The sequence below is a fragment of the Condylura cristata genome, unplaced genomic scaffold (genome assembly GCF_000260355.1).
Source record: "Condylura cristata isolate star-nosed mole 26May11 unplaced genomic scaffold, ConCri1.0 scaffold00009, whole genome shotgun sequence".
In the NCBI taxonomy this organism is placed as follows: domain Eukaryota; kingdom Metazoa; phylum Chordata; class Mammalia; order Eulipotyphla; family Talpidae; genus Condylura; species Condylura cristata.
Genome location: NW_004567110.1, coordinates 28,202,463 through 28,227,757, shown reverse-complemented (window position 1 = coordinate 28,227,757; position 25,295 = coordinate 28,202,463). Strand labels below are relative to the sequence as shown.

The following is a 25,295-nucleotide window of genomic DNA, read 5'->3' as shown; positions in this document are numbered from 1 at the left end:
TAGTTTGTAATACTTGGCTCACATTGAATTCATGGACAAACCCAGGGCACTGATATTGTAGTTCCACAATACCTTGAGTTACTAGTCTAGAATATGAATCAGCAAACTTTTTCTGTAAACGACCCAGTAATAAATGTTTTATTTTTGGATCGTATTGTTTGTACTGGAACAACTTAATTCTGATTTGATAGCAAAAGAGCAGCCAGATATGATACATAAACAGATAAGTATATCTGGTTCTGAAATAGTCCTTTGAAATTTTTTTTCCAGTTGTTTAAGATTGTAAAAACGATTCTTGGTTCAAAGCCACACAATAAGCAGGTGGCTGAATTTCACCCACGGGTTGTAGTTTAACAACCTCTGGTTTCATATACTACATTTCAGTTCCAGAGGTACTAGTTAGTAGCCTCTTCTGTTTGGTGACTTTGTATGACACATAAGCTGTTACCTTATATATCTGAATATATTCAGAAAAAGCAATATGGGCTGCTAAAGAAATAGCTCTAGTGTTCCTGTTGTGCTTTTAAGCAACTTGTCAACTATCTATAAATTTAATAGGATTTCTCTATTAACTGTATTTCTCTATTAAATTTCTCTATTTATGTAAATACATATATTTATATAAAACTATTATATATAAATATAATTATTATACATATATATCAAAAAGTTGTATTAGTAGAATGATGATAAAGTCATCTGGCTAATTACTTTCGTTAGTAAGGACATTGATGAAAAGTGATTGTATGTAGGTCATCTATACTAACACATGGTCTTAACCATTTCTTTATGTCAGTGACTCTGAACCCAAAATGAATTTCAGAGTCACCCAAGGAGTCTGACATACATGAATATTCTGACGCGGGAAGTTTGTGGCATATATATCCCTGATGGGGAACCGTTGCTTTTTTATAACATTATAAAATAAATGTATGATTATAGAGCAAGGATTTTGGCATGGCATTCATTCACTTGTATACCCTCAGAACTGTATGCAAACCTTGGGTAAGTTCTGAACATTAGTCACCAGAGCTTTCATCAGATTCACAGAGGAATGTTTGATGCTCCCTAGACCCCATTCTTCCTGCCTCCCCAGAAAAAAAAAGGAAAAAAACTTAGAATCTAATATGTCCCTCTTTCAATATACCTGAATTGAACTTAGTTTATAAACCACTAGCATAGTTCTTACCTCTTTTGCCTCTCTCTGCCTCACCTCTAGAAAATCATCTATTTCTTTAACTTTTCTTTAGGTAACACATTCTATCTAGCAAACTCAGACGTTTTCTAGTTTTCTTTTTCAGGGTTCTGTAGCTATGCCCTGAAACATTCAGGATTTCTTTCTTTCTTTCTTTTTTGTTTTTTTCCAGGATTTCTTTTGTACTTTACAATTTTCCATTAACAAGAAAAAATAAAATGAATTTTTTTTTTAATTTCTTGAAATTCATAGATAACCATTTGAAAGTATATATTATTAGGTGCTAAAACAAAAATCTAATGGATTCATACTTGGGAAAACTACGTATTTCCTCATCAGTTAGAGTAAATGATTATTATACTTAATCTGAAATTATCCTCAATTCTACTTTTCCTTTACCTTAACTCTTTTTCTAATGTCTTAATTTTTCTTTTAGGGGAAATAAAAAGTAATTAAATCTCCATGTGCAAAGTATAGAACTATTATTGTGAAACATCATTAGAAAATTCCATTTTTAATTTTATTGCATTCGTTTTCATTTAAGGGTCTACTGCTGAGCCAGTTTCTCAGTCTACCACTTCTGATTATCAGTGGGATGTTAGCCGTAATCAACCCTATATCGATGATGAATGGTCTGGGTTAAGTATGTCCTTTTAAAAATTATCAGTTTTTCTTTACTTTTTTTTTCAAGAATTTTCTTTCTAGCACCCTAAATTCATGCTTTATGTTTTAATTTTAATCCTAATTTCTCATCTTTTAGGTTATAGTGTTATTAGGTTATTTTAGGTTATAGGTTATTTAATATCAAGTGTACTACGTATAAATTGTTCAACATAGAATTAAATCTACATTCACTTCATGATTGAGGCAATATTTAAAGAAAGTTTTTTTATAGTTGCTCTGTAGTTTTTTAAATTTTTGTTTTAAATAAATGCTCTTTCTCTTCTTAGTTTTAATATAACAGAATATATAGAATGGCTTTAAATTTCTGAGGTATACAATCTTTTTATTGGTAGAAGAGCATTTTCTTAGTGTAACTCACAAGAGAAGCATAGTAAGGTTAAAAGGAAGAGTTTGGAAAATGAGAAAGAAGGAAAGAATTGTTTTTTATGTTCAGAAAGCTCATACTATCATCATTTTTTAAAATACCTGAGATGTTTTCTGACCACAACCTGAAACCTTGTAGTTTTTATGGTACAGTTTTTATACTATTTTGCATTTTTATGTTGTAGAATTTTCTGTTTTAGTCTTTGCAAAAAATATAATTTTTTAAGACTGCTTTGTTTCCTCAAGTACAGTTGAAATGTTGAAGATAGAAACTGTCACTCTTATATCATCAGTCCCTAGTACAGCAGTTTATAAACAGGCATTGATAATGATAATGATACAAACACAAGTATCTGCCAGTACCAGGCTCTAGTCTAACTCCTGTGCACACAGTTAACTTACTTAACGCTTGTAACAAGTTTATGAATTAGGAATTGCTTTTTACCACGCTTTATCAGAAGAAACTGAGGCAGTTACCTAACTTCCTTAGGCCACACAGTCAGTCAAGGAAATGATGTTAACTATGGTAGTCTGGCTTCAGAGTTCATGCTCTTAACCACTCAATACAGCCTTCACAGTGATTATAATTATGAAGGTAAGCTTATAACACAAAACAGATTCATCTGTATAGCTTAGTTGAAGTGTATTTCTTACAAATTAGGGAGTTGAGATTGGAAAGGTAGATTAAGGAGGGCCATTATTAAAAAGTCTTGAATTGCTGGCTTGAAGATTTGGAAACTGGGAATTGGAATCCTAATTTGGAAAGTAAATTCTTGTTCTAGTGCTGTCTTTAAAACACAGCATGTCATATTGCTTGAACTTTGGGTCTTGGAGTCTACATTAGTTGAGCTGTGAAATTAGAGTATATAATGTCATATCTACTTCCTTTGGCTGTTAGGTTTTGATGAGGTGTGATGAATGAACATGAACATTCTTGGTAAGTTAAAGTGTCATATAAATCCAAAGTATGACAAAGCATGTGAAAGCACTTTTTAGAAAGAGATAATCTTATCTGTTGAGAATTTTATCTGTGTGAAGAATAAAATTGAGGAGCAATTGTAGAGTAATAGTAGTGATTGTTAAGAAAAAAGTCATGAAATATCTGGCAGCTGTGGGTTGAGGCTAAAGAAAACATGGCTGTAGACTTCCCTTCTTGTACAGAATGGCCCTACTTTTATCTACCTGAGAATTTTTATAATATGAAAAACAAGATTTGTGGCCGAAATAAAAGACAAAAGTGTATCCACAGGATTCTATGTAAAGTAATATGCATCAGGAACACTGTCTTCCTCAAATTTGTTATGCTACTTGATAGTCTTTCCAGTCTACAGTTTCTTTGACTCCATTTTTCTCTGTGAATTTTATTTTTTGTGTATGTTTAATGTAGCTAATTTTGATATTTAATGAATTGTGAAAATATTTGAGATTACTAGTTCACAAAATACAATAGGGCTTACATTTACAGTGAGATACGACTAATATACTGACCCTCTCATTTGAGACATAGGCATTATTATTTGACAAAAAGGTATTGAATTTACCCAAGCACTTGAATATAATGCTAAAATCGAGGTAACATTATTTTAAAGGCAGAATTTTATCGTTCAGTTTAATCTTGAAATAAAAGAATAATATCATCCTAACCCCTGTAAAAAGTCAAATTTTGAATAGAACTTTGTTTCTTTTGGCACTCCAGAGTGAATGGGTTAGCTGCATCACAGTGAAGGCTGAGAGCATGATCTTTGAGGACAGACTGCCTTGGTTTGAATCTTAAGCTTCCTTGCCTTTGTTCTTAGGGAGTCTATATGATAATTCATTCTTCACTTTTATCTCCTGTGAAAATAAGTCATTCTCAGACAGAGTTGTTCAGAGAGTTAAATAATACAAAAAATGGTATAAAGTAATTCAGTAAGTGCTGTAGTGCTATTGTTGATTTTCTTTTTACTCAGCATTTAGTGTCATGTATTTAAACACTGAAAAATGCCTTTCTAACTTGTTTTGTTTTATTAAAGTTAATGCTGAATTAACAGGATAACAGCTGACAACCATTTTCCTACTGCAGTAAGATAGAGACTAGCAATGTGATGCATAAACCTAAAATACTGCACAGCAAATTAAATGGGTGACGGATTCTTATCATTTTATAAGAAAACTATTATGACTCTTTGAAAAGACATTGACAGACCAGTGGTAGAGTTATGAGAAATTATTCTGATAAAGACAATTATATACTATGCATAATTTTAAGAGACTCCATCAGAATTTTATTCCCACATTCAGCTGATGAATTGTAGAATTATGTATTGAGAAGTCTGCCAGTGAGTTTTTTATGTAGAGATGATCAGCATGCTACTTTTTAAATTAGGTGTATTTGAGCACAGTTATTTTTAAAAAACAAACTTGAAATCAGTAAGTCTGGAAAAATCATTGAGCTTCAAAAAGCCAATAAGAGCTTGCTAATTTTCATATAGAAGTTAAACAATATACTACAGTTGTTCTTCTTGTGGCTTTCTCAACATTTTTAGGAATGCTTTTACTGTAATCCTTACTAGATGTTTGTCCCTCTTTTACCATTTCTATTAAGAAAACAGTTTTTATATGTTGCTGACTCACTTGCCTAAATTTTTCACATGATATTTTATGTGGAAAGATCTTAGAAACCTGGCTGGTAGACTTCAGTGTTCCAAATCTAAGTGTTTATTTGTAAGGTTTTGACAAAACCAGTAATTGCTATGGCATTTAAATCTCCTAATACCATTGTTAATGAATATTTGATGTAAGATGAGCAGTTGGTCCCAGGTATATGTAGTTTGCTTTATGCTTGTAAAATGAGTTTTACATTAAGACCTTTCAATTTTATCTTACTGGGAGATTTATCAGGATTGTGTGAAATAAATTCTTGACATCTTGAGAGCATATAAACTGGCTTTTTTCACCTTTGGATTTAGATGATTTATTTACCATGGAGAAAAACATTAAGCGAAGTACTATAATAAGAAATAATAATGGGTAGAGTAATTTACAAACATTATAATATCTACTAATCTTGAAATCCTCTATATCCATCCAAAATTTTCCAACATTATAATATCTACTAATCTTGAAATCCTCTATATCCATCCAAAATTTTCAGTACAGTCTCAATTTCTTTTTATTTTCCTAAGAAAAAATCCAAGTCCAATTTCTAATAATAGTGAAGAAACCTTATTTGTTTTTAAGGACCATTTTTCCAACCAAGTTTGCTGGTGTTCATTTACATATTAATGAAGTGTAGAAGTTAAAATCTCAATACTCTTGACACTTGAAACCACTTTAAAAGGAAAAGGGCATCATACGTGAAAGTGAAGAGAATTGTGTGAAAAAGCTAAGATCTCAGAATTTCTTTTCTTAAAAGTAGTTGATATTATTCTTGAAATTCACTGTCAAACCCTTAAGTGGTGGGCATAAACCTTTTTTTTTTTTTTTTAAGCATTGGTTCACAACAAGGAATGTGATTTAAGGATGGGGTTCACATGTAAGTGAACACGTCACAGCACACCCACTACAAAGGCACCAGCAGTTGTCTACTATAACCCACTTAATAGCTGGCTTTCTAATGTTGTCGTCCATGATACATAAGAACAATAGCTACCTTTTTATTGAAAGCGTAGTTTACATACATAGTGCACATACATAGTGTACCATGAATTTCATGTAGTCTCCTCAGCAGCTGATAAATTGGTGTATACTTCATTTAGATTAAGGAAATTCCAAAGTTTTAGTTATTAAGTAAAACAGTTTTCTGATCTAGATCTGTTTGACTGACTCTAAGGCCCATGCTCTTAACATTTGTGTTCATCTTATGTGATACTGACTCTACATACCTCCTTGTGCTAATGAACATTTGGAAATGTAGGGAATTTCTTTTTTCTAACATTTTTCACACTTGGAACTACTTGTTCCATATTTTTTTTCCAATAGACTATAAATTCTTATGCTTTTAACCTTTTCACATTCCCTGTGACACAGTCTGTCACTGAACACTTAATTAGCTATTGTACTTAGCTACCTCCATCCTTGAATAGACAGATTATGTGAAGAGGGATTATATCATACTCATTTTTATATCTCTCATTCATTCCTTGCTCAAGTTCTGGTATACATAGTAAGTGCTAACAAAGATAATATGTTAATTTGCTGTTTTTCCACCGTTAAGATATATCAGTTTTTGATGTGTTACTCATAAATTTAAAGTCATTTCATACAGACAATTTTGTTAATGGTTTTTGTCCTGTGTCCCCCCCGCCCCCGCCATATTATATATTCTTTCAATATGGGTTTTAAAACCTTCATGGGGCTATATAGCATAATACCTTTCCATTAAGCAAAAGTCTTACGAATTACCTGGTAAAATAAGAATAGCCCAAAAAAAACAAGAGTAATGCAGATAGATTTGTCAGTCTAGATACTAAAATGTATTACAGGTAAATCATTGTTATTTGTGTTTGATAAAAGTAGCATTTGGCCTTAGTGGGGAAAGATTGGATCTGTAGTAAGTCAGTCTGAGTTATTAGTAAGATTTGTTGAACAATTTCAAAATGAAGCTCAACGTTGTCATCTCAAAACAGTGCAAATGAAACCTGGCTGTGGTAAACATTACAGGCATGCATGTAGAAATGTGTGATGTCTGGGGAAGAGAAGGAAGAATTCACTTTGAGAGTTACTTTTTAACCCCAAGATAAAGCCAAAGAATGTTTTTTGCTTTTAAAATAATGCAGTGACCGCTCCCCAAAGGAGGTATGATTCAGTACCTCTTACATTTAAAGAAAGGGCATTTTGGAAATCTAATGTTAAAATTTATTCTTGAGAACAGGATGTTTGGTGTCCTGACTCAGAAATTTTGAAATCACTAGGTAAAAGCAGCATTGAATAATCTAAAACATCTAAGAAGGTATAAGTTATGTGTTAGGAGGAGAAAGAAGAGTTAGATATTGTCATGACTTGATGAATTTAAAAAAGAACCTTATGTTAAAGCTAAAAAGGAAGAAGTCCAATATAAAATTTCATTTTATACTGTAGGGAAGATAGTGTTGGTACAGCTATTAAAGATTGACTCTATTCCCTACAGAATAAACCAATTAAACAAATAAATAAAAGTTTTAACAGTCATGGGGTGAAAAATGACCAAGTTTTAGACTAAATTAAAGTTGGACCGTGAAAAGAGACAAACTCAAGAACCTGATAACAGGAAGTAGGGAGCATAAAATTAAGTAAGTCATAAGTTTTGTGGAGTTTCTTAGAAATTCCATTTGACTAGCCATATGATGTGCCTACTAGAAGTTGGATAGAGATTTTTACAATCGTGTTACTGATTTTTTTCCTAGCTTTTTAAATAAACTTGGGAGAAAGAAGAACAATAGTTTAATTCAACATGAAGAATTTTAGTTTTTACATTTTAGTTTATGTTAGAAATAATAGATGCCTAACTCAGACTGTTAACTTTTAGATGGTCTATCTTCTGCTGATCCCAGCTCTGATTGGAACGCACCAGAAGAAGAGTGGGGGAATTGGGTAGATGAAGAAAGAGCTTCACTTCTAAAGTCCCAGGAATCAGTTCCTAATGATCAAAAAGTGAGTAAAGTATATTTGCCTGTGTGCTTAACTATGTTAGAATTGTTATTAGGGGTTACATTCTGACTTATAAGTATCCAGTGGTAGAATTGCTTTGGAAAGGCATCACCATCATAATGGCTTCAATTATCTTACCCCTGCATGCCTTCTCTGTATCAGTCAAGCACATGGTTCTGTCATGTAGTCAGAACTGTTATAGCTTACCAACTTTGAGGGCCCTCCCTGGTGCATTTCTTTAAGAAAGGGACTGTGAAATTTCTATTTCTTTTAGCTCTAATAACATGCTTGATTTTCAGTAAGTGAATAATATCTGTCTTATTTATGTGGAATTCTATAAGTAATGAGCATCTGTTGACAGCTTTTAAACGAGGGCTAACCTAATCATTGCGAGGGTTAGGAAAAATCAGATTATGCGTTAAACTAGAAGACTAGGTTTTGAGGATAATTTGTACTATTTTGATCTGAGTCTAAGAGATCATTACATGAACTAGACTAAGAGTTAACAAACTAAGTTGATAGCTTTGAAAAAATAAATGGAAGTGGTATTTACAAGAGGCCCAAAATTGCTGATCTAACTTGGCTACAGGCTAGTAAGGATGAAAGTTAAAGAAATGGGCTTCCCTAGTGACCTAGGGGTTACATCTCAGCTTGGTCACCGCTATGATATCACCTCAATTAGATCCCAGTCAGGGAGCTAGCCCATATATAGTGCAATAGATCTTTCATGTTTCACCCGCTGCCCCCCTCAGAACAGTCAATCTGCCTGTTCTGCTCCCCACTCTGTCTCTGGTGAATCCTCTTACCACCCCTGCACCTCTGACCCACACCCCTGTTCTTCTATGCAAAAAAAAAAAGTTAAAAGAAGCTCTAAGATGATAAGACTATTAATATTCTGCAAACATTAATTGAGCATCTATCATCGTTATTTAGTTTTTACTAGTAAGAGAAACAAAATAAAGGAGTCATGGTTGCTGCCTTCAAGGAACCTGCAGTCTAGTTTGGGAGGAGCAAAGGAGGGGTTACAGTAATTTTACAATGTGTTCAGTATTATGGAGGCACTTGGCAGCTTTTAGAGTGCCATCGAAAATGTGTAGAGGTAATGTGAAGGAAGGAGTAGTCAAAAGTTGAGACTGGAGAGGATGGTGAGGACAGAACCTAGAAATCCTCGATTGTCATCTTGAGATCCATAGATTTTATCATATAGATAATAGAATTTTAAACCAAAGTGGGTTTTGGCCACTCTGACATCCTAGTAGGGGAGTTGTTTAGCAGACCAGGACAGTAGTGATAAAAATGGTAAAGGACAGATTTTAAAAAAACAAATTGAAGTAAGATAAACAGATTATATGATTAGAATTGAGTAGAGAAAAAGTCATCATAAATGGCTCTCAGGATTGTATATGAAGGTGGAAATAATACACCCAATCGACAGACTTTAGGGGCAAACCTAGTTACTAGTGGAAATGTTGGAAAAACAGTTGGTTCAGTTAGGGATATGTCACGTATGAGGTGTTCTGTATATATACCTAAGAGATGTAGGTTGTACAGGTTAAAGTTTAGAGAAAAGGTCTGTATTTGGAAGTTATTTGTTTGTGATTAAAATTTTGTGCCTCCCTCGTGGCACAAGGGGTTAAAGCAAGCTCTATGAAGTTATCCACAGCCACTGCAGCATGAGTTCAATCCCTTCTGTTAGGGTCACAGATTGTAACAAATGTGACCCTCCTGGCGCAGCAGACCTCTCCTGTCTCACCCTCTTCTCCCCTCAGGAGTGTATTTTGGTCAGTCAGCCTGTTCTGCTCCCCACTCTGTCTCCGGTGAATCCTCTCATCCCACACCCCTCCCTCTGCACCTGTGGCCCAGTTCTTGTATGCGTAAATAAATAAATCTTAAAAAAAAAGATAAAAATACCAGAATAAAGAAAGAACTAAACATAAATGAGAGAGATTTGATGAATAGGAAAAGATCCTGGCAGTAGGATCAGGGAAACCTTAGGTCTGCGTGGGTGCATTGTCCTTCAGTAGGATATAGTACCTTTTGTGGTTAAAGATCAGGGGAAGGGAGAAGTACTGATGTGGGGATTTACGTAAGGGTGGAAATAAATGTAGCGGGTGACAGACAATAATGCAATCAGCTAAAAGTCAAAGGGGAAAGGTTTGTTGTGGATTGGACCAACAAAGACTTCCTACACTGGCCAGGAGTCAGGAAATGTGAGAGAGGGCTGAATGTGCAGACCACAGAAGATTTTCAGTTTGTGTAACATTACAATGGTGGCTATATGTCATTTACACATCCTGACCCATAGAATGTACAACACCAAGAGTAAATGCCAGTGTAAATTGCCTACTTTGCATGATAATGATGTGTCAGTATAGCTTGAGCAATTGTAACAGAACCACCACTCTAGTTAGGGATGTTGCTAATGGGAGGTTGTGCATGTGATAGGGAGCAGGTGGGACTGCTAGACTTTCTGTTTAGTTTTCTTGTGAACCTAAAACTGCTCGAAAAAGCTGTTTTTTGTTTTTTGTTTTTTTAATAATAGTTTATTTTTACATCATTTTGTGCATTTTTTCAACTCAGTTGTAATCCCTGTGGGCTTTCCATTACCAAATCACCCATGTGCCATCACCATAGTCCAGTGCATTTCCCTCCCCCCACTGTTTTTGATCCCATTCCCCACTCTACCCCCACAAAATGTCTTTGGTATGTAACTGTTCATCATTATTATTATTTTCTCACCTGGGCTGTTACACTCCTGCTATGAGTGAAACCATCCAGTATTTTGCCTTTTCTTTTTGGCTTATTTCACTAAGCATGATCTTCTCCAGCTCCATCCATGTTGCTGCAAAACATATGTGTTTATTTTTTTTTTGGTTACTGAGTAATATTCCATAGTGTATATGTACCACATCTTAAAAAGCCTGTTTTTAAAAGAGCTTCCTGATACAATACTATATCACAAAGGAATTAATCCTAATATTGGTTGAATAGTACATGTATAATCAGGTCTTTTCTGTGGGACTTCCCTGTGTCTCGTCATCAGGATTAAACAGAGCCACTGGATGGAATAAAGATGGCAGATAGCAGTTCTTTTTCTGAATGTATTTAGAGACCAGCTTTTACTATTCTGAGCAAAAATAAGTACCATTGAAAGGCCCATCAGTTGGGGAATGAAAACAAAATATGTTTGTACAGGGACATGTTAGATATTAAAAAATCAGTAAAGACCTCCATTAATATCAGTGTCAACAGGATTTCAAAAAACATGCTGAATGATAAGCAAATTGTAGAAAAATACAATATCCCATATATGTAAATATGTATGTGGAGTAACAGAAATTTATAGAAAAAGTGTATAAACTGGACACAAAAAGAAGTTTATGGTAATGGTTACCCATAAAGACTTAGTGCCAGGTGGTGTGGGTGATGGGATGTAAAGAAAAAAATTTTTTAAGATTTATTTATTTATGCATACAGAACTGGGGTACAGGTGAGAGGTGCAGGGGCGGTGAGAGGCTTCACCAGAGACAGAGAGAGAAGCAGAACAGGCAGATCAATGAAGTACACTGCTGAGGGGAACATGAGAGGTCTGCCATGCCATGTGGGTCACCTCTGGGGCGGGGATCGAACTCATGCTGAAGTGGCTTAAGCTTCTTAGTGCTGTGCTTTTTTTTTAAAGATTTATTTACTTATTCATACAGAACTGGGGTACAGGCCAGAGATGCAGAGGGTGAGAGGACTCACCAGAGACAGAGTGAAGAGCAGAACAGGCAGATCAACGAAGTACACTGCTGAGGGGAGCAGCGGGCGAGTCAGGAGAGGTCTGCCACGCCATGTGGTCACCTCCAGGGCAGGTGGGGATCAAACTCATGCGGAAGTGGCTTAAGCTTCTTAGTGCAGTGCTTTAACCCGCTGTGCCACCAGGGAGGGCCTTAGTGCTGTGCTTTATCCCACTGTGCCACCAGGGAGGGCTGGGATGTAAAGAAATTTTAAGTTAGTTGGAAATGTCTTTTACATTAAAGTATCTAAAATTGTTAAAACATTTATTTGAATTCAGATTGCTATGGGGCTATTTTCAGCATTGCTCTAATGGTTAGATTATAATGGACTAAGAAGCAAACTTGTGACCTGAATAGCCTTCATAGACTACATCTGTATATTCATAGAGTATTTTAATCATTACAAAGCTATGGTGAAAATATCTGTGGAAGTTTCTCTTTAACTGGCAGCCAACTTGGACTGAAAATCTTAGCAAAGTTTGTGCAGGCTTTGATGGATCTTTGTTTTTCTCTCTGCCTATAATTTCTATAAACTGGTGGTCCACGAGGTGCCTAGTCTCATTCTAATGACTATGGTGCTGAGCAGAGAAGTAGCAATTTCACATGATCTCTTCCTATAAGGAAAGAGTAGGAACAAGCAAATAGCACTTTTCTATAGGAAATTCAACTATATGGTATTTGTATGAAGAAACATTATTATGAATACTAATTTATCAATCTCAAGTCACTGCATATTTTCATCATGCTGAATATTTCAGTGACAGTGCTTCTCAAATTCACATTTTTAATTAAGCTGTTTATTTTGAGATAATTATGTGCATTTGTTTATTTCTGTCACTACAAGTATTCTTCATGGTGCCCTTTTTTATAGCCATATTTTTCTTTTATCTCTGCCTCATTTGTGCACTTGGCAACCTGTAATCTATTTCCCAGCTATAATTTTGTCATTTCAAGAATGTTCTATGAATAAAATTATATATAGTATGTGACATTTTGGTACATCTTTTTCCCACTCATCATAATCTTAGAAATTTATCCAGATTGTTGTGTGTGTCATTAATAATTTGGTTCCTTTTTACTCTAAAATAGAAATTGCCTGTCCATTAATTTTCAAGTATGTAGTTTTGAATCAGTGTGATGACTTATTACTAATTATTTAGAATTCAGGAGATAGATAATTCTGGATGCATTGAATGAAATTATTTCGTAATTTTCTGAATATTGAAAATTTAACCAGTTTGTTCACTTTAATACTGTTGCTCTTAATATTAGGTTTCAGATGATGATAAAGAAAAGGCAGAGGGAGCTCTTCCAACTGGGAAATCTAAGAAGAAGAAAAAGAAAAAGAAGAAGCAAGGTGAAGATAATTCTCCTGCACAGGTAGAGTATCAAAATAACAAACATTTATTGAGTATATATTGCTAAAGTGAAAAAACCTGCAGATGCTAATGTGAAGAGAGAAAAGAAAGCATTTGAAAAGTCCATTTTTAAGATTTTTATATATCCCAATGAAAGCGTTATTGCTCTTTAAAAAATCATATCAACGGTATAAACTCCAAAATAAAAAATTCCAAATTAGGCAGATGCATTTTTGTTTATATAATGGTGAAATGGAAAAGGAGAAGCACTATTTTGCTCATACAAAAATTCACTTGACATAACAAATTTAGCACAGTTAGGAAAACCATGTATATAACATGTCGAGTCACTCGTTGAACTCTTAATTTGCCAGCTATTCCACTTACTATCTTTTCCTGCTATTTTGGCCTCTAACAAACTCCATTTCTTTTAGTCCTATATGTTCTTTTGTTTCTTTAATCTTTCCTATCTGTGAAAATGTTTTAGATTACTATATCAAGTAAAAACAAAGATTAATTTCAAATATACTAAGTTATAACTGCATGACTTATTTTTAGGAAAAGCGTTATGAAACAGCCCTTCATAAATAATGTTCCATTATTAGTATTAGTATTAGTTCTCCCATGAGCTTTTTTTTGTTTTTTTGTTTTTTTTTTTTTTAAGATTTATCCATTTATACACAAGAACTTGGTCACAGGCCAGAGTTGTGGGGGTGAAAGGATTCACCAGAGACAGAGTGGGGAGCAGAACAGGCAGACTGACTACAGTACACTGCTGAGGGGAGCAGCTGGCAATACAGGAGAGGTCTGCTGTGCCGTGTGGGTCACCTCCCTGCCCAGGGATTGAACTGACACTGAAGCGGCTGTGGCTAGCATCACAGTGCTGTACTTTGACCCATTGTGCCACCAGGTCATTAAAATGTGAAAGTTCCTGGTACTCTGATACTTTGAAAAAAAATTTTTTTTCAAATATAGTGAATGAGTATACATACTTTAGAGTCAGATCTAGATTCAAATTTCAATTCTGTCATTTGCCAGTTTTTTGTTTTGATTATTTACTTTGCACAAGTTACTCAGCTATGTAAATTGCTTTGAGAATTAAATGAGATTACTCATGAGTTTTTGTAAGAATATAGCACATGGTATTCTGTCAATAAATTGCTAGTTTTAGAATTTGTTTTCCTAGAATTTGTTAAGTGTTTTGTTTTGTTGAGGTTAACATTGGTTGATAACATTGTATAAATTTTAGAAGTGCTTTTATACAAGCCTCTTCAAATGTATGATACCACACATCACTAAAGTTAGTTTTTAGTTACGGTGTGTGGTTGGTGAAGTTCTTTACTATCAATGTTCAACTTAAAATGAAAATAAATTGATGTCTTCTCATTAACATTGTACAGATTACAAATCTTACGCAGTACTTCCAAAATTAGTTGTGCCTATTAAGTCCACAACAAAACTTTGAATTACTTCCTAAACTCATTTGAACAAGTTTTATAAATATTATTGGAAGGATACTTTGAAGATAATCTTGGCATTTGTTAAAAACAACAGCCATTTTTGTGTTTGTGATCGCTAAAGAAGAATGCAGTTCACAGTAATGCACTTTTTAGTGTATGATAGTTCATACTTAAAGCACATGTAATATGCTTGAAATTTTTTTTTTTTAAAGATTTATTTATTTATGCATACAGAACTGGGATAAGTCAAAGGTGCAGGGGCAGTGAGAGAATTCACCAGAGACAGTGGGGAGCAGAACAGGCAGACTGATGAAGTACACTGCTGAGGGGAACAGCGGGCGGGTCAAGAGAGATCTGCCACACCATGTGGGTCACCTCCAAGGCGGGGGTCAAACTCATGCTGATGTGGCTTTAGCTTCTTAATGCTGTGCTTTAGCCTGCTGCGCCACCTGCTTTAAATTTATTTTGATGAAATTTTTTAAAAGTCTGAAGGCCTAGAAATAGAAATATTAAAGTTTAGATAGGACCTTAAGGGGGACTATCAAGGCAAATTTTATTTTATAGTTGAGAAAATTAAGGTTCACAGAAACGAAATGATTTGTCTCAAGATTTTACAGCTGGACTGTGGCATGACCAAAATTAAAATTCCTCTGTCTTTTCTACTTGTAAGCTTAATTTGTCTAGAAAATGCACTAGTATATAAGTACTCCATTCCTTGAAAATGTCATTACATGTGGTGCTATTTCTAGTCTTAGTTCAAGTATCAACTAATTCACTGTATAATTACTTAAAAGGAAAAATACTTGCTTATTCCATTTGAGTTGATTTAATAAGTTGAATAGTTTCCATTTTGAAAATTAACTATCATTTCTTAATTCACAGCTGATTTAAATCCCTAAGGTGGTAGGGATGATAAATGTTTTAGACCTACCTATTTATTACAACTCTAAATAAGTGCCTTAGATGCCATTTTAAGTTACTTGGATAGTTTCTAAAATAAAATTAACCTCTTAAAATAGCTGCTTGGTGCTAATATAACAAACCAAATAAATTTTCATTAGTAAAAATGAATTAATATCATCTAATAGACTGAAGACACAGAAGAATTAGAAAAAGAGATTAAAGAAGAGCTTCCAGTGAATACCTCTAAAGTCCGTCCAAAACAGGAAAAGGCTTTTTCTTTGAAGACCACAAGCACTAGTGATCCAGCTGAAGCACTTGTCAAAAATAGCCAGGTAAATTTTCAGTTTGTCAGGGAATATCATGTTACAGAAGGTCTCAACTGAAAACAAAAACCGTGGCTCTTTAAAAATCTGATCTCTAATTAGGCAAATTATGTCATATTGAAATAGCTTAAGTTTTTGGGTTTTTTTTTAATAGTTTATTTTTACATTATGTTGTGCCTTTTCCTATATCAGTTGTAATCCCTGAGGACTTCCCACCACCACCAGTTCACCAAGTGCCATCACCATATTCCAGTGCATAGTGCATTTTCCCCTAACCCCCATTTTTTATCCCATTCCCCACTCCACTGCCATAAAATGTCTCTGGTATACAGTGCTCGCTATTACTATTTATTTTTCCCCCTGGTCCTTTATGCTTCTGCTATGAATGAAACCATCGACATTTTTCTTTTTCTTTCTGGCTTCTGAAATAGCTTAAGTTTTACTAGAGTTCCATGTTTTACTTACATACTCATACAAAAACAATGTATTGAGAATGTATTATATACCGCACACTACTTGACGTTATGGGGATACAACAGAGAACAAATCAAAGAAACATTTCTGTCTTTGTGAAGATGCCATGTTTAACAAAGCAATAACAGACAGGAAATTCTCTATCACTGAATCAAAGACTGTATAAGTCATAAGAATTCAAAACAGAATTCTTAAGGTTTATTTTTATTATTTATGCATACAAGAACTGGGTTGTAGACCAGAGGTGTGGGGGTAGTGAGAGAATTCACTAGAGACAGTGGGGAGCAGAACAAGTGGATATTCTGAAATATACCACTAAGCAGAGCAGCAGACAGGACTGGAGAGGTCTGCCGCGCCACGTGGGTCTCCTCCCTGGCCAGTGTTGAATTCATACCACAGTGGCTGGCAATCTCTTGATAGACTGAGACTTTAACCCCTGTGCCACCAGGGAGGTTCTAAAACAGAATCTAAATTCACACTTCCTATTCAGATTTGTTGCTTTGAATTCCCTAACAATATTTTGAGATAAAAGAATAAAAACTCATTACATGTTTTAGGTTTAATAATAGCACTGCAAAGGGTCATGAACCACAGGGGATGAGAAGATTCACCAGAGACAGAGCGGGGACCAGAACAGGCAGATCGACTGAACTACAGTGCTAAGGGGAGCAGTGGGTAAAACAGGAGAAGTCTGCTGCACCCTAAGTGGGTTAGCTCCCTGGTTAGGTATCAGCTCAGGCTCTGATAGTAACAGTTCTGAGACTAACCCTTCTGCCACCAGGGAGGCTCCCATAGGTCATTTTTAGAAGTCATCATGTAAAGAATATTTGAGCCCCTTTGTGATTTAACATAGAGTGAGAAACCAGAGGAGGAGATTAAAAGTAGTCTTTTGAGTCTGAAATAAATACAATATGTTAGGGAAGCTGAACTTAACAGCATTAAACACTGCTTTAGGTGCCTGCAACTTATAGCAAGGAGTCCAAGTGAGTTACCTGGGTGCACATAGCTTTCACCTTGTTCCCTTTTCAGTTGTGTAATCTGGAACCCAGAGTGCCCTGGAAGAACAAGGAGCAAGAGAAACATTACTTACCCTTGCTTTTCTCTGCTCAGAGTAATGGTTACAGATAAAGCTTTTCACCTTTGGGTGAAATGATTTGCTGATCATCTACAGCTTCAAGATACTCCAAATAGTGGAGTGTCTATCATTACCTGGCCATGACCATTCATCAACAGTTAGGCCTCTGTGAGGCAAATCAGCTTACCTCCTCTCTGCTCCCAGGTTGGAGAGGAAGAAACAAGACCTTAAGCACTGTATTTTCTCTATCAGACTAGATAAATTCCTGGAGATTTGGACCTCAGGTCACTATTTGCTATAATTGGCAATACTTATAGCCACAGTCAGCTTTTGTCTGAGGCTGTATTTTCCCTTGAGTAGGAAACGAAGCTATTGCTGCTGCTGTTTGAGATGTCCATATCCCAAGTAGACAAGTGGGTATCACCTACCGATAGTTTAGAAATGAGATCTTTTCTTTTTATACTTCACATGAAAACGTTTGAGGAGCTAAGAGTTGATGGGAAGTGGGTAGAAACTTTGACTCCCTACCAGATATATAATCATGCTGGTTTTGCAATAAAGATACAAAATTAGTAAGAAAAGGGAATAATTCATTTCTGTTTGAGATTCAGTAAACATCTTATATTTTCACCCATTTTTCTCAACTTGTATTTGTGGATATTATAGAGGAAGATTTATTTGGTTTTGTCACTAGAGGGCAGGCATGACTTGTGCTGCTGACACTATTTGGAAACCACCTTAGTATTATTTTGGCTGCTAAACACTGTCTTGGTACCACTGTACTATTTAGTTTTATTTGAAATTTCATATAGAAATCTAAGATTTTTTTTCCCCAAAATAGCCTATCAAGACTCTTCCACCTGCTATTTCTACCGAGCCATCTGTTATTTTATCAAAAAGTGATTCTGACAAGAGCTCTTCCCAAGTGCCACCGATACTACAAGAAACAGAAAAATCCAAGTCAAATACTAAGCAAAATAGTGTGCCTCCTTCACAGAGTAAGTGAACGTCGTCTTTGTTTCTTTCATGCGGTCTCTGTGTTGTTTGTGTGTGATGTCTAACATCATTAGACTTCTGGTCTTAGAGTTCCATCTAATGGAGTGAATAGAGCAGCCTTTCCCTGCTTTGCAGTGACTAGGCTCCTTAGCACTTTCTGCACCTCAATTGTATGAAGACCAAGAAACTGAAATAACTCCATGTGAGGGAGAAGTCAAGGACACATTGAGAGGAGAACTTAGCTCCAGCCCTGACCCATCAGGTCTCCCTTTCTGTGAAGAGACTACGAAGTTTTCTGTGTCCTTCTCCACCCCTTCGACTGAGTGATACCAAATGATAATTGTTTTTTAGGTCAAAAGTGGTGAAAAAGCCCAGTTTTTAAAACCAAGTGATACTGGGATCGAAAGGAAAAAGAGGAAGTCTTAGAATAACCTAAAAACATGTAGCTGTACTTGAAATTTTAAACATAAAATTTGTGAACTCATTAGTGGAATGTTTTTATTGCTACTGCTCTTCTGCTAGATTTTTTAGACATAGCAGTATTTACTCACATCGTAATGTGTTTCTCTATCTCTCTCTCTCTTTTTTTTTCCTCTCCCTTTTAGCCAAGTCTGATACTAGCTGGGAATCTCCCAAACAGATAAAAAAGAAGAAAAAAGCCAGACGGGAAACGTGAAATTTTTCCCCCCAAAATTGGACATGTGTTTGCAAACACTGTCTTGAAGATTATGCAGTTTATGCAATAATTTGTGAACATGTACAGAGTTTTATATAAATTTAAACCAATTTTTAAAACAAAACTGTGAACACAACCACCGTAAAAATGGAATCAAAGGAAAGTTAATTTATGAAATTAAGAGGTCAGCAGAATATACTACAGTGCTGGAAGACACTTGGGAAAGTCTTTTCAATTTAGCAAGAATAATCTTAATTTAAGAATATTGTTCTGGTTTTACAACAGTACCCTGTTTACAACAGATTGTGCCCTATCTCATCTGCAGCTATGGAATAAAGGATATGATTCTCTAGAGAGTTGCCTCCAAATTTGGAGGCAATTTCTTGGATCTTGTGCACTGAACTTATACCATTTGAATCTGTTTTATGCTTAAATCAAAATCAAAGTGCTTTGATCAAATGCATAATCTGCCATATCTTTTACACATTTGTTGGTAGCAATTTGTATTAAAGGAATCACAAGTGCAAATAAGAAGTCATTTATCATTTGTTGCGCTAAACTGTCCTGATTTCGTTTACAATTTTTAAAAAGTTCTTAATTAAAACATTGAAAATGGCAGTTGACACTTGTATGGCTTATGAAATTATTTTTGCTAGTGTTACATTAATTTTAATTGTTCAAAGTGCAGTATATTTTAAATTAAGAGAAAGGTAAACTATGATTTGTTTTTATACTTTTAAGGTTCAGACTTAGAAATAATGCTCTTGTTTATGATTTGAAAACTTTCAGGCAAAATCTAACTTACATTTTTCCCTGGGGATTACTTTTTTCCAGTGTCAACTATTCTTCGTTTTACTAATACTTTTTGACTTTAAAAATGAAATTTTTCACAAACTAGGTTATACAGACAGAACTTTGAGTACATGACAGAGAGTGAAAAACTAGAGTCAGACAGCTTTAATTGACATTGTCAAGACCTCCAGTTATCAGGAATACATTTTTTTACTGCCTTAACCTGTAGTGCGTAGAATATGCATCAATTTCTTGAAGGGGATTCGTGTTTTTATAAGAATTTTCATGTAATTATTGCAATTGTGGTCAAATAAGGAACGTTTCCTGCTTGAAACTGTATTGATTTAAATGATGTGTGAGATGTTCCACCATTTTCAGGCACTGTGTAATTCTATTGTAATAAACTGGCAGGTATCTTTGTAACTATAAATAGTGCATGCTCAGCCATGTACACTGTAAATAGCCTTTACCAAACGTGTTTGACATGGACCATAATTAACATCACTTAGTGAATTGTGAAAAAAGATAAAGCCATGATTTATTTGATGTGATTGGCTTAATTGTTTTTATGTGGCGCCAAGAATGAAACTGTTTAACAGCTGTAACCAATGGTACTGATCTATCCATTCAATGTTGTCTTTATTATCATTGATTGTGGGTTGATAGTATTGCATTGTGAGACTAGGAAAGCTAAAGGAACAAAATGGTTTTAGTTTTGCTGAAGACTGGCCTTATTAGTGGACAGCTTTCCTAATAGACGATTATTAACTTTTATCAGGTGTTAACATCTGTTTCAGGAACATGGCAGTATGTTTACATGTCAGAAGTTTCGTTTAATTCTATGATATTTCTAAATTGACTTGTTTAAATAAATTCAGCAAATGGGTAGCATTGTTTTGATTTGCTTCAATATTGGGGTAAATTAGCTGAAGTGCCAGGAACAGATTTCTTCAAATGATTTTTTTGTTAGCTTTATGTAATAAATAGACCTAAAATAGACCCAATTGACCCTAAATAGACCCAAGCAGCCTAAGTTGCCAGCACTTTGTAAGGGTATCATAAAGGAGAATTGGATAGGGAGTCTGTAACTTTAGAATGTGCCAAAAGGCCTGTGCCCAAAAAATAATTGAACTCTCTCAACACTACCTCACCAATTCTTTATTTTAGAATTGCGTTGACCATATCAGATGTTGGGCTTTATTATCTCCAACTTAGTAAACTCCCTTTGATCCACCTCTGGCAGGTGTTAGACACCATCTGTCAAGTAGAAATGTAGTATGAAGATGGAGAAGAGTATTGCTTAATTGGGGTGGATCCAGCATGGAGATATCTTAGTCCCTACTCTCTGGCTCAAGAGCTAGGACATAGGTTTTAAGAGATGGCAGCTATGAGTGATAAAATCAGTGCATTCATTGTTCTTTACCTGTTCCAGAAGACCTTTATGTCCCCTTAAAGCAGTTTCTGGCATCTGAGCAGATAAACATTTCTTTCCATCATCAGTTCAAAGTGCACTGAAATCAAATTAGTGATTCTTGGGAAGTTTGAAGTAGATTCTGCTCAATATAGGGAGATATTTGATCCTTCAGCCTTCACCAGGCCTGGAGGAAAATCTTGTTCTGATTAGCCAACAAGGCCACCTAGAGAAACCATTCAAAACTCTTAAAACCGACCTGTCTCCATTTATTTAATGAAAATCCTCCGACTTCTGGAGCAAAGAGTAGTGGTTTAGAATTTCCCAGACTGGAATTCTACCTATCTCTATCCTGGATTTAGCAAAACAATAAATAGTTGAGAGAGTCCAAGAAAAGGCATTGAGTTAAAATGTCATTAATGTAATTTACTATGTTTACTTTGTGCATGCATTTTATTGGGGAGGGTGAAAATGACTCATCCAAATCTAACAGTATTATTTCATAGACTAATTCGGTTTGTACTTGGGTTAAAGATATTTAAGAGCAATATTTAACTACAGAGTTTAGTTTTTCTTAATTAAAAGCAGTCCTCTATTATAGTGTGACCTATCTTTTGAAATTTAGAATTTAGGTTTAAGATGTCTAATAGATGTCTTAAGACTTACCTGTAAACTCATTGCACAAACTGGAATTACTTTCCAAAAGACTTAGGGAATGCAAATATGTTATTTGTAAAATGCATTGAGTATGTAAATAAAAAAAAAATCTTTGTTTTGTTAAATTGCTCTTTATAAGTTCTCTTGTGGGAAGGGACTTCCCAGTCATTGTGCATCCTAGGGTAGTCTAAGGCAGTTCTTCATGTTCTTGGTGTTTTTCTGAATCATCAGGTCCACTTGTGGGCATTAGCATTAGGAGATCAGTTATTTGGACTTAAGCATTCTTTGAGTATCCCTGTTGGTGACACACAGTGTTCTCTGTGGGAGACATCTTAGCAGCAGAAATAACTGCCACCAAGTGCAATATTACGATTTGTGTCAACTTTGTAGGTTAAGAAAATTAGATTCAAGTTTGGCACTACTGCGTTTGTATATATTAGTTGAGCTGTGTCCCCAGTGACTTTGACAAGGCAGTTTATTTCTCTTGCATGGAAAGGCCTGGAAAGGGAGTCTAAGGTTACTGTTCCACTTGCTGTAGAGTCAAGGGTCCACATTCCTTCTACATTGTTCCTCCCCTTTCTCAGCCTGTGGCTTTCACACACTGTGGTTGTTGCAGAAGTGTGCTCCATCTAAAAACTTTGTATCAGCATTTCTGGGAAATGCTGATTTAAAGGATTATTCCCCATCCTTTAAGAATAATACAAGTTATTCACACCACTTAGGCTTACTACCCAAACTCAAATCTCTTGATCCTACTAACCACAAGGAAGGGATGGGAAGTAACAGTCTTTACTGTAGGCTTTCATGGGCCAAATTAACATTTCAGGATTTAATCCTGAGGAAGCAGTGGCAAATTGGTTATTGGGCACAGATGTCACAGGGTTGACATACACTGTATGAACAGTACCCAAGCATTGTTTCTCAGGTCAGATTTTAGCTTTTCTAGGTGACCAGAAATTTTGAAATCACTTGAATGCTACTCGGAGTAGTAGATAATGTTCCAATTTATAGATTCTCCAATTTACATGTGATATAGATTCTGGAAAAAAATTTTGGCCACACTGTTATTGCTTTAAATTCTAGAGATGGGCTAAAGGAAACATTCCCCCTTATACTGGAATCTCAATGATAAATTTTAGTAGAATTACCCTGTTGTATAGAGTAATCGTTAAAAAAAATTTTTAAAGGCATTACTCCTGTTTTCAAATACTTTAACAGGACAATGATTTCAAATCCTAGCATCGAGACAGTCTATAAAGTGCATTATAAGATGTTTGCTAACTAATAATAGTTATATAATTGAGGTTTATAAGTTGGCTAATAGGAAGAGAAATACAAACAAATTCAAGGTCATCCCATGATAATGGCATTCTTATTTGTATATGTGTGCTTTCCTTTATTGTATCACGACATTCAAAATGAATATATGTAACATGTACATAAATTAAAGCATAATAAAATGAACACCTCTGAAACCACCATTCTGCTTAAGAAATAGAACCTGACCAGCAGGAGGATCTACTCGGGGTGAACCTGACTTTCATTGTTCTTGTTATTGTTTGGTAACAGGTTGGGATGGGGGAGAACATGGGTGAAAATTGCTCGTCTCAAATGTGCCACCTTGGTGAGGGTCCTTTTTGGTGCCAGAACTGGCTGAGGGCCCCAGGTGATACCTAGCCTTATCTTGGGACTGCATCATTGCAGCCACACTGCAGCTTTTTCCTCGGGCCTTCCCACTGACGTCTGCTGGGAAATTGTGATAAATACACAGAGGCATGATAGTTGTGTGTGTGCTGTCCCCAGAGTTGTGCAGTGCATGCTAAGTGGCAGCCTTTCCAGAAGGAAGGATGGCAAGTCTCTCTACTAGACAGCCTCCAGGATTCAGGAGAGCAGCACCTGTTCTGCTTAGGGGAAGGGTTTCTTGAGTTTGTTACCAGGCTAGAAACTCAAAACTCATGGGGAGGAAAAAAACTCAAAAGCTGGGGGGGTCAAAACAGGAAGAGTTATTAGTACTTTAAGAGAGTAGAATTATGTCTTTCCCTTCTAAATTGTCTTCAGTAATTAAAAATAGGGGATTACCTGGAAAATTTACCTATTTCCATTTCTAATCAAAAGTCAAATGACCACAATAATGAAAGATGGAAATAAATTTGCACTAAAACTAGTAAAAGGGAACCTCCAAATGTCTGAAATTTGGGGGTACTGTTTTATAGGTAATAAAATCTAGCAGTTTCTTAAAAGAAGAAAATGCCAATCAAGGATGCATTGTGGACTAAGGTAGGGAAAATGAACATCTCATCGTGAAATAAAATTATAGGAAACACTGCTGAAGGGGTATTTTACAAAGCCCAGCAGCCATTCCAAATTTAGATTTTTTTAAAGTGAGATATTAAGGTCTTAATAATTAAAGTTAACTGCTAGTTAGCATGGTTTTGGAAAGGTATTAATTGATGCAATGAGAAAATTAAAAACGGGCCCTCCCTGGTGGTGCAGTAGACCAAAGTGCAGCACTATGAAGCTGACTGCAGCAACTGCAGCACGAGTTCGATCCCCAACTAGAGGGGTGACCCACATGGCACAGCAGACCCCTCCTAACCTTCCTGCCCCCCTCAGCAGTGTATTTCACTTGACCTATGTGTTCTGCCCTCACCCTGTCTCTGGTGAATCCTCTCACTCCCTGCACCTCTGACCTACACCCCAGTTCTTGTTTGCATGAATAAATAAGTCTAAAAAAAGAAAATTAGGGCCCTCCCTGGTGGCGCAGCAGGTCAAAGCACAGCACTAAGAAGCTGAAGCCACTTCAGCATGAGTTCACTCCCTAACTGGGAGGTGACCCACATGGCACGGCAGACCTCTCCTGACCTGCCCAGCAGTGTGTTTCATTAGTCGGCCTGTTCTGCTTCCTGCTCTGTCTCTGGTGAATCCTCTGGCTTGTACCCCTGTTCTCTATGCATAAATCTTTTAAAGGAAAATTAAAAACTGGTAGCAAAGACACACTTTTTTTTTTGTCTTGATTGTTTCCTGGAAAACCCAAAGGGTTCTAATAAAAAGATAATGAACACTAGGAAGAGAAGAATGCATTAAGGTGTCCACAAAAATCAATAGAATTTTCTGTACTAGAATAGCACCCAGGGAAGGAAATGGGAAAAAATGTTCAGTTATGTCACAATTGGAACTCATACCTAAAAATAAATTTTCAAGTAAAATACAAGACTGGATGAAAACTGTATCAAGTCTTATTGAAGGACAGAAAACAATCATAAATGAAAGCTGCATTGTTACTTTGGAATACAAAAACAGTTTTTCCAAAATTAACATAAAAATTGAGTTCAGCTCCAACTAGGCTGCAACAGATTTCTTTTTAAAGACTTTTTTTTTTAAGATTTATTTATGCATACAGAGCTGGGGTGCAGGCCAGAGGTGCAGGGGCGGTGAGAGGATTCAGCAGAGTCAGAGTGGGGAGCAGAACAGGCAGATCAACAAAGTACACTGCCAAGGGGACTAGCGGGCTGGTCAGGAGAGGTCTGCCGCGCCCTGTAGGT

The 25,295-nt window shown here is 35.6% G+C and overlaps 1 protein-coding gene across 8 annotated transcripts in view; it reads left to right on the top strand.

Moving 5' to 3' along the window:
- The window catches only part of MTDH (metadherin), a 55,600-nt gene extending 32,369 nt beyond the window's left edge, over positions 1-23,231 (top strand). For 4 of the 8 annotated variants that reach the window (XM_012723023.1, XM_012723021.1, XM_004679707.2 and 1 more), the window contains 6 exons: positions 1,740-1,838; positions 7,728-7,852; positions 12,901-13,008; positions 15,535-15,681; positions 18,063-18,219; positions 18,823-23,231. In XM_012723023.1, coding sequence (XP_012578477.1) covers positions 1,740-1,838; positions 7,728-7,852; positions 12,901-13,008; positions 15,535-15,681; positions 18,063-18,219; positions 18,823-18,893 — 707 coding nt within the window. In that variant the 3' untranslated portion in view covers positions 18,894-23,231. The remainder of the gene's footprint in view (positions 1-1,739; positions 1,839-7,727; positions 7,853-12,900; positions 13,009-15,534; positions 15,682-18,062; positions 18,220-18,822) is intronic. The other 4 variants (XM_012723024.1, XM_012723022.1, XM_012723020.1 and 1 more) reach the window with 2 other exon arrangements.
- The last annotated feature ends 2,064 nt before the right edge of the window (positions 23,232-25,295 follow it).